The 9,951-nt window shown below is 34.7% G+C and overlaps 2 protein-coding genes across 3 annotated transcripts; one reads left to right on the forward strand and one right to left on the reverse strand.

The window, feature by feature from the left end:
* The first annotated feature begins 527 nt into the window (after positions 1–527).
* On the forward strand, positions 528–3,060 carry LOC110036649 (pentatricopeptide repeat-containing protein At2g40720). The gene is made up of 2 exons (XM_020741147.1): positions 528–1,489; positions 1,625–3,060. Exons 1-2 carry the CDS (start codon positions 543–545, stop codon positions 3,054–3,056), a joined length of 2,379 nt encoding a protein of 792 aa, XP_020596806.1. The 5' UTR covers positions 528–542; the 3' UTR covers positions 3,057–3,060.
* A 49-nt stretch (positions 3,061–3,109) lies between these two features.
* LOC110036650 (probable WRKY transcription factor 46) lies at positions 3,110–5,382 on the reverse strand. 2 transcript variants are annotated; one of them, XR_002295251.1, is made up of 4 exons: positions 4,875–5,382; positions 4,554–4,658; positions 3,872–4,448; positions 3,110–3,571 (listed from the first exon to the last, which is right to left on the reverse strand). XR_002295251.1 is itself a non-coding variant. In XM_020741148.1 (3 exons), the coding sequence occupies exons 1-3, from the start codon at positions 5,204–5,206 to the stop codon at positions 3,995–3,997; spliced, it is 891 nt and encodes a 296-aa protein (XP_020596807.1). In that variant the 5' UTR covers positions 5,207–5,382; the 3' UTR covers positions 3,110–3,994. The 2 variants fall into 2 exon arrangements, 1 of the variants encoding a protein (XP_020596807.1); XM_020741148.1 differs by having other exon boundaries at positions 3,110–4,448.
* Between the last annotated feature and the right edge of the window lie 4,569 nt (positions 5,383–9,951).

Genomic DNA, 9,951 nt, shown 5'->3' on the forward strand with positions numbered 1-9,951 from the left:
AGAAAATAATTTATTCTTATAAATAAATTATTTCCTTAGAATTAGAGTTATGATAGGAAATAATTTATTCTTGTAAATAAATTATTTCCTTAGAATTAATGAGATATTTATTTCCCTGTTTTACATTATTTCCTATATCTCATAATAATTAATGCGAATTAATTATTAGAGATATTAAGTGTTATACCCTTCCTTTCATATCATTTACCTTTTATTATTTTTAAGTGTTATACCCTTATTTTTATATCATTTACCTTTTATTATTTTTTTTTTACAAGATTATTGTAAGGGTTATTTATAACCTTATTCATATTAATGAAAACGTGTGTATTTCACCACATTATTCTGAATTTTAACAGATATGTTAATACAAAAGAATTGAGTGGTGGAAATGTAAATATTACTCGAATTTTTTTTACCTTGAACATTTATCACATGTTTCTAACATTAATTTATATCAACTCTTCACCCAGATTATTTTCGGTTATTTAATCCCTTCATATTCCAGAAAATATATGCTCCTCTTGCTCCACACCAGCCAGATGCATTCTTCTTTTCTTACACTCACGACAAAATATCGAACCCTTTATTTCATCACTCGTAAACTTTCAACAAAATTTGATTCACCGGAGCTCCGGCTCCTCCACTTTACTGCTTACCGCAACTTCAAATTCAGCAAATTCACCCTACCTTCGCTTCTCAAGAACTGCTCTTCCTTCCTCGACATTTCCCATGGGAAGAGAATCCACGCCATTGTCTTCCAACTTGGCCTCCACTCCGATCTCTACATTGCCAGCTCCCTAATCACCCTCTACTCGAAATGCGGTCTTTTGTTGGATGCCAACCACGTGTTCAATCAATTGTCTCAAGGAGATGCCACAGTTTGGAACTCTATGGTCGCTGGCTACTTCCACCAGCACCATTATCATGAAGGCCTCCACTATCTCCAACAAATGCAGCTTGCAGGTTTCAGGCCCGATTGTCACTCACTCACCATTATTCTCAAGGCTTGCAGTGATGGCGGGTTGGGCCTCAAGCAAGGTGAGCAAGTTCATGGCTTTCTTGTTAGGAATGCATTGTACCATGACACTTTTGCTCTCACTGCATTGATGCATCTGTATTCTAGAGCTGGAGAGGTAACAAAAGTTTGTGGCTTGTTTAATGGAGTGTTTGATAAAAGCATTTCAATGTGGAATGTCGTCATATTCGGGTTATGTTATAATGGTCTATGGGAGAATAGCTTGGAACATTTTGTGCTCATGATGTTTGAGGGTTTCAATGTGCAGCCGGAGACTGCTTCATGCGTTCTTGTGGCATGCTCGATGGTGGGTGCCGGTGCATTCGGCCAAGGCGTTCATTGTTGTGCCATAAAGATGGGATTTGAGTTGGATTCCTATGTTTGCAGTTCTCTGATTAGTGTGTATGCTAATGCTGGATTCATGAATGAGGCGTTCAGAGTTTTTGATACTGTGCCCACGAAAGAAGTTCAGTTATGGAACTCAATGATTTCCGCTTCTTTCAGTAATTATTTTGTTTCCGAAGCTTTGGATGTTTATAATCAAATGAGAGCTAGCGATGTTAAGCCTGATTCAATCACAATAACAAATGTGCTTTCTGTTTGCAGCACGGATGGTCAGGGGGCGTTTGGAAGAAAAATTCATGGGTTGCTGACAAAAATGCCAGCTTTAAGTTCCGTGGTGCTGCAAAGTTCATTAATAAACATGTACATGAGAATCGGAGATGTAGATGATGCTACGAAGCTTTTCAGTTCCGTTGAGGAATGGGATCTCGTCTTGTTAAGTTCTATGATCACTGGTTTTTGCCAAAACAAACATTTTGATCATGCTTTGCAAATATTTAATCAGTTCTGCGCTGAAGGTTTTATTCCAGATTCTGGAATTATCGCAAGCATTGTCTCTGCCTGCACTGCCATGGACTGGTTACATCTTGGGTGTAAGATTCATTCATTGGCGGTAAAGAATGGCACCATATCAGATACATTTGTGGGCAGTGCTTTGATTAGTATGTATTCCAAGTGTGGTTCGCCGTTATCAGCAGCGAGCGTCTTCTACGTCATTGAGAGAAAGAATCTCGTCGTCTGGAACTCTCTAATATCAGGGTACAGCCGCAACGGCCTATTTGACGAATCACTGAACTCATTTGCCGGAATAATTCGAAATGGTTTTCTTCCTGATCCTGTTTCTATAACCAGCGTTCTTGTTTCGGTTTCCACTGTTGCAGCATTAGCTAAAGGGAAGATGATACATGCATTTCTAGTGAGAAATGGAGTTTTCTGTGATGAAGTTGTTGGGAACTCATTCATTGACATGTACATGAAGTGCGGATGTCCTAAATATGCTCGGTTGATGTTTGACCAAATGCCTCTAAGGAACCTCGTCACTTGGAATACAATGATAGCTGGATATGGTTCGCATGGGCTTTGCTTGAAGGCGATGGATTTGTTTGATGAGATGAAACAGTTGAAGATAGTACCAGATGGAACCTCGTTTCTCTCTCTAATCTCTGCCTGTAGCCATTCTGGTTTAGTAGAAGAAGGGCACAAATTCTATGATTCTATGATAAATGGTTACAGAATAAAGCCTACAATGGAGCATTATGCAAACATTGTAGACCTATTCAGTCGTGCGGGTTGCCTGAATGAAGCCTATCGCTTCATTAAAGCTATGCCGGTGGAGCCAGATCCAAGCATATGGTTATGCTTTCTGATTGCTTGTAGAACTCACAGGGTCTCACATCTTGGAGAAATCGCCAGTGATCAGATAATTAAAAGGAAGCCTCAAGAAAGTGAAAGCTACACTCAAGTTTTGAACTTCTATGGGGAGATGGGGTTGCTGGAGAAGGCTGCAAGTCTTAGATTTCAGATGAAGGAAGCAGGGGTGATCAAGAATCCGGGTTGCAGTTGGATTGAAGTTATGGATAAAGTTCACGTTTTTTATTCAGGAGATTCATGTTCTGCATGGACTTCAGAAATCCATGCTTCCTTAAAAAGCCTTAAACGAACCATGAAACTAATTGACGAGTTCGAATCAATATGACTAACTAGTTCTTCTTGAATAATAAAGGATATGGCTTCTGCTGAATATTTTTGTCAGATATCACAAGAAGTCTGACTAATTCTGCTTCACAGGAGTATTGTTGTTCGTTCAAATAAAACTTGCAACAGAAATAAGATTTTTCTGAGCTTCATGTCTTTTGACAGTGAAGTGAAAATCCAAAGAAGAAGAAAAACGAAAATCAAGAACACATGGAAATTTATGAGGTTAGGCAATTTGTGCCTGCGTCCTCGAGAGCAAAGCGGCTATGTCTGTATTTCATAAAAATATAGTTCTCATAGGGTTACAAATATTATATATAAATACAACCTTTAATGAAATTACAAAAATACCCTCCCTCAACCCACTTAACAAGACTCCCCCGACTGGACAGATGCTTCCGCTCCACTCCACTATGCTCGCTCTCTCCGCTACGCTCCAGCATCTATCCCTTACCTGATATATGAGTCATATCTACCGGACAGCTGAACTGTTTGATTTGAAAGTGGAGAAAACAGCTGAAATATTGCAGAATTGTAAATTGTTATCTTCTAAAAGAGGAGAATATGCTGCAAATTTTCACATAATGAAAGAGTGGTTTTGTTTGAAGACTGTTCTTTAGTTATGATGGCAATGTAATGAAACAAAGACTAGCTCGAACTACTTAAGACCGATGTTGCAAAGAAGGCGCAGTGTTCAGATTCTGCAGAGGCAGTTGGGCTGGGATGCTAAAGTTTCTACATCATCAAACTTTCAAACTTTTAACAAATAAGTGAAATCACAATTCACCGAAACACAGAACAATAGCTATTTCTTACATTCACTGTCTTGATGCTGAGATTATATCACATCTTCCTCTCCAACTCTATTCCAAACTCAGAACTTTGGGTTAACAAAAAGGATGCTAAAACTCTGCTCTCAAAGGTCTCCACATCAACCTATCATGTAAAAAACTTATTTTGATCAAAACCTAATATGTCCCCAAGCTCCATAAATTCCATATCATAACTGGTGATGGAAGAATTCAAGCCCGGCCATGAATCACTCCAGTCGGGTTCTAATTCTATCATGGATGGCTTCTGTAACTCCTCTGGCAGCTCAAAGTAGTTTGAAAGTGAATTGCAGGAGGTGAGTTTGCTTCCTTCTTCCTCATTTTCTTGCTGTGGAGATGAGAAGGAAGAAAAGGGAATCTCTTGTTTGGTGCCATTGACGGCGTTAGATTCAAAGCTAGTAACACATGGTTCTTTGCATCTTGGATTGTTCTCTTTCTCAGCTCCGCATGTGTGCTTCCCAAAGTATGTGATTACATATGAGAAGGGATCGTCTTCTGACTTCTGCACCTGTCTTGTCGCTTCGCAGCCTCTATCATACTTGTTTGTGCATCTGAAGTAGTTTCTGCAAGATTTGAGTGTGCTGATAATTAGTGCTGCTTGAGAAGATAATTTAGACCTCAAAAAACCTCTAGGATATGTTCTCATCTTCTAATCGGTAAAGTAATACCTTGGATATTTGGCATTGAAAATCTCTTTTTGCCCATACTTCCTCCATGCGTACCCATCATCAATGGTAGCTGAAGTAATCCTTTTCCATGAATATGGGTTCCCTCTGCAATCCAAACGTAGATTAGTTTTGTAAGCTACCAGGCTATGCAAGACAGCAGAAGGAAGAAGAAGAGAAGTTTATAGATTGAAAATATGCAAAACCAACAGGCTGTTATTGTATCTACACTTGAAGTTAAGTTGCCAAGCCTTTGTGATTGTTTAGTATCAGTACTTTTATAAGGAGAACCCTGTTCCTTCCCATAATTGAAAGATCCATTACCTTTTTCTGTTGGTTGCTTTCCTTGTGTTCTGGATCTTCCTCTTCTCTACCGGAGATCTAATGGTGACATCAGAAGAAGGGGAGCCCACTTGAGCCTCTGTGTGGTTTCGGCCCTTTTCAGACTCCAGAACCGCAAATGCTTTAGAGATTGAGCTCGCAGTCTGCTCAACGAGGAGTTTGGCTGTCGGCAACTCCAGCGGATCGACAAGACGCAGATTGGCAAGTGCGGCTACTGATTGACGAACTTTTGTTAGCTCAGCAATCACGGCAATCATGGCCGGTGGTGATGAGCCTTCTGCTTCCAAGGAGTCCATTCCCCTACCTAGAGACATAAAGGAAATCCCTTTGATGGGGATGAGATTTTGGTTACTTTAGTATGGTTTTTATACTCGAGACGCCATGAAGTAACTTGGAAACAGTCGTGTATGACAAAAGGCGGAGGTCCCTCATCAGCTTTACGTAGCCTGATGACGTCGAGCATGGTCCCGATGGCTTCTAGTAGGTCCATCATACATGATTGAGGTTATTTTATTAGTTTTTCCTAGTTTGAGGCTAATGAATTTACCTGAATTCAAGGAGAATGATGTGTCCGTTTTATATTTCTGATTTTTTTTTTCTTTTTTGTTGAATAAAAAAAGTGTTTCTTAGATTGAATTGTTATTATAAAATATGCTTTCACCCATAGTTAGATAGGGTAAACTTTAAAAAAAAATTCTCCAAAATTTCCAACTCACAGGCGATTTATTGTGCTTACCTGACTAAGTCATAACATTAGTGGCGAATTTGCTTGTGGGCATTGCAAAATCGCCCTGACATTGCGACTTTGTTGATGTAAAAAAAAATTTATTTTTTGTGTTGATTTAAAATAATAAAAATTAAAAATTTAGCCTACTTAAAATAAGGGTATTGAGCTGTTTAGAGCTTTGACATTGGTGATCGTTGGTTGATGATTGATTGGGAGCATTGGATGATGATAGTTTGCTAGGACTTATTTTATATAGGAGAGATCAATGACTTAGAAGGCAACTAAGAGATGTTGGTGATTGACAGGTGCTGAAATACAGTCAAGTGAGAACATCAGAAGTTGAGTGATGGATTAGGACTGCAAAGCAAAAAATTTAACTTCCAGCCAAACATCTTGAAGGTTTGGCATATCCCTGTAAGTGTTAATAACTTTAGGCAAACTGTATTTTCAACACTGCAAATTTGTGTGTCAGATTTTCTTTGTAATTTACCAAGTATTTGTTTTTATTAGTTTAGCACTCAATTCTCAAAACTTAACATATGGCTACTATTTTCAAAATCTTATTAATGTATCATTTAGTTGGAGATTAATTTTAATCGCGTGTTAGTCAGCCATTAGCAAACATGTGTAAAGTGTTTTTCGTTAAACCCGAACATTTGAAACATTACAATTTTTTAGCTATTTTCAATGTTTATGCACGATAACAATTTTTTTTTTGGGGGGATTTACATACATAACTCCCAGTCCCTATGTGTTTACACATCTAACACCTAGTACATTATTTTCTAATTGAAAGGTCAAATGGATTCCAAATTTGATAAGCTTCTAATCAAGTTGTGTGTCTTGATGAGATGAATCAAACGAGCTCAATATTACGCAATCTATTAATGCACTTAAATATCAACAAAATACCATCATCGAGAGAATCACTCTCAGATGTCAGATGGAGTGGTTCATATTTATCCATTATTTATGGAAAATGTCATTCCTAAAATATGCAAATATTGCCCTACTCTCTTTATAAAGAGGAGCCCATACTTAAGCTTGGAGGAGTGGAGTCTGATAGCTATTCTAGATTTGAAAATTCAACAATAACTTTCACCTTCCGTAGTCGTCATCCACCATCGACCCACATCGACCACCACTCACTGGTCACCGTCGCCCACCACTGGCTACACTGGCCACCCCCTGTTATTGTTGTCAATGAACCTTATGGTGTAGCAAAATACCTCAAATGTGCTATAATGATGCACCATTAATATTTTATTAAGACTCACCCCAAATACGGTGTGATGCGTACCATGAATATGACGTAACGACATACTCTAAATACAGCGTTCAGATCACCCTGAATATAGTGTAATGACAAACCTTGAATATTGTTTAACGATATATCCCAAATACGGTGTAACGACACTACCTGAATATAATGTAACGACCACCCAGAAAACAGTGCAACGACGCACTCTAAATAAAGTGTAACAATGCAGTCTAGATATTGAGTGACGACGCACCTTGAATATAGTGAAATAACATATTTACCCTCAATAAGAGAGAACGAATAATGGCATATCGAAGATTTGAAGATAACTTACTACAACAACTACTTAGAATATGATTACTTTCTTCAGACTCTTGATATTCTCTTCTTATGTCGTATATCGACAAGTGATGTTTCTGCTGCAACCACCTACCGTTGTAGCACCGACTATGACCGCCTCGACTAATTTAGTATATTATTTTGGTGCATCAATAACCACAACTAATTTAGCTTCAATGAGTTCACCAAATTACTGATGCATTTGCTCGTTCTATTGCAAAAAAAAACTTAGGACATTACAACAACATCGAACTGCAGGCAGTGTTGCGGTTTTGCATGCATTATAAGATAGGCTTTAGTATCTTGTGTGATTATGTATTTTTGTAATATTTCAATTTGTGCATTCAATTGAGTTGTCCTTTCATACATATAAATTTGATTTACATGTATAAAGGGGATTATTGTATGATGTTCAAGAAAAAGAAAAAAAATATTAATAATAAGAGCCTTACATCATTCTTTTATGCTCTATGATTTTTCACTGCTCACAGTCTAATTTCTGTATTTATTAAGGGTTCTTTTTTAGGCAGCGTGTCTACTAGAAAAATGTAGATCTAACTCATAGTCTATGAACCAAACTTTAATGTAAAATATATAGTAATGTAATGCAAAGAAAATTGTTTATAATTTAAGAAATATATTTTTTTGAGTAAGCAACAATTTCTAGGGATAAAACTTCAACAATATTAATACACTAATAATATGGAAGAATCAAAATGTATGTAAATAAATATAATTTTTAAGAAATATAAATTTAAAGGCAAAATTATTCCCTAAGTGATGTAAGAATTACTTTCTTTGTGTGTGTCTAACAAAATTGAGATACATAAATAGAAGAAAGAAATATGATAGAAATATATTTATCCCAATATTTCATCCTTCCGTCCATTGATTGGCGGCCCGTCAACAGTTTCACATGTATGTGGCCCCAACTAAGATGCTTGGGGCCCACCATAACGATAAAATGGGCCCATTAAGAAATCAAGCGAGTTGACTGTACGGTTTTACACCCGGCGGCTTGATAACGCGGCAGTCGTTTTCATAATTAAGCATGATTTTATATACAAACCACACAAATTTTATATATTTTCATAATTAATTCCAAAACTTTTATTTTTTTTATTTATACCATTTTATGTATATTTAAAAAGATGTGTATTGCCAAAAAAAATTCTGTCCAGACTCCTGACGTAGCTCTAAGTGTGGCCGAAGTTATTTTCATATTATTTCTATGTTACTTTCAATAATACCGAAATAATCCAAAAATAAAGACCGCGGGTTATTTGAATTATTGAAAACTTGAAAATAATTTAGGAATAACTTACGCCCGCACGTAGAGCTACGTCACGAGTCCGGACAGAAAATGCGCTCGTGTATTGTTTTCTTTTTTAAGTTAGCACTAAGGGTATTTTTTTATTTAATTTGAAAAATATGAGGGTTATACGTGTTAAAATCAAAATATATATGTTAAAGATGTAAATACATCAGAATTATGCGCTATGTATGTAAATGATCAAATAAACTATTAAATTTATATATGTAATAACTTATTAAAATTTCAAGAAGGATAAAATAAATATTTAGATTTTATTGTGCATTTTAAGACTTGAATAATATTATTATAAACAGGGATTTACATAACAAATGATACTTAAATACTTAAATTACATAAAATATCACTAATTTTAAAGTATCGTGAGTTAAAATGCACATTCTTGCATATATTTTGATGTAATTGCGACTTTTTTTATATAATTAAATATTAATTTTTTTGGTGTAAGAATTATTTGGTATGTATAAAAATCTCTCTATTATAAATAGATATAAATAATTTTTAATTTGTAAATAGCTAAAATTTAAATATTATTTGTAATTTTATAATATATAAAACATAGTTATTTACAAAAAAAATAATAATAATAAATTTGAATATTCAACAATTTATTAGGAGAATATTTTTTTATTAATAATAGTCAAAAATAAATTACAAAAAATAATGGTCTTAGATTCATCTGAAAAAGAAACAAATATTTATATAATCATAGGGTTATATTCCTTACACATTAATATCATAATTGAAATGGACCTCGTCACTGGCCGGAGCTCATATTAAAAATTGATAATAATAATAATAATAATAATAATAATAATAATAATAATAACTTTATAATTTTTTTGTTTTATAGATAATTTTAAGTTTTTTTTATTCTAAATAAATATCTTAAAATCATTGTTTTATTTTTTAATTTTATTGTGAATATTTTTATTTTTATTTCTTAAGCTAAAATTAAAAAGATAAATACAAATATTTAAAATTAATATTAATATTTTGAAAATCTAACATTTAAACAAAAAACTATAAGGATTTTTATTTATATATTTTGAAAAAAAATATAAAATAAGTAATTCGTACAATGTTAAAATACAATTATAGTACATAAGTTATAATTTTATATTATTATTTCTTTACCTTTAAATTTCTGTCATTCAGACACGTCTATGTTCTGGAACAACATGCTTGAAATATCTCCCTTGCAAAAGTGCATGTGAATCACTGATATCTATTAAAATAAGCAAAAAAGTTAAAATGAAAACTCATGGACTCAATAGTGATCCTCGACTCCTAATAATCTTTAAATAAAGGTTTATAGGAAAATTTAAAGAGAATGATATTCAAAATAAGAATTTCAGGTTATATTATCTCAATACTCTTTTTTGCAAGTCTTTAGTGT

The sequence above is a fragment of the Phalaenopsis equestris genome, unplaced genomic scaffold (assembly GCF_001263595.1).
Source record: "Phalaenopsis equestris unplaced genomic scaffold, ASM126359v1 Scaffold209375, whole genome shotgun sequence".
Classification (NCBI taxonomy): Eukaryota; Viridiplantae; Streptophyta; class Magnoliopsida; order Asparagales; family Orchidaceae; genus Phalaenopsis; species Phalaenopsis equestris.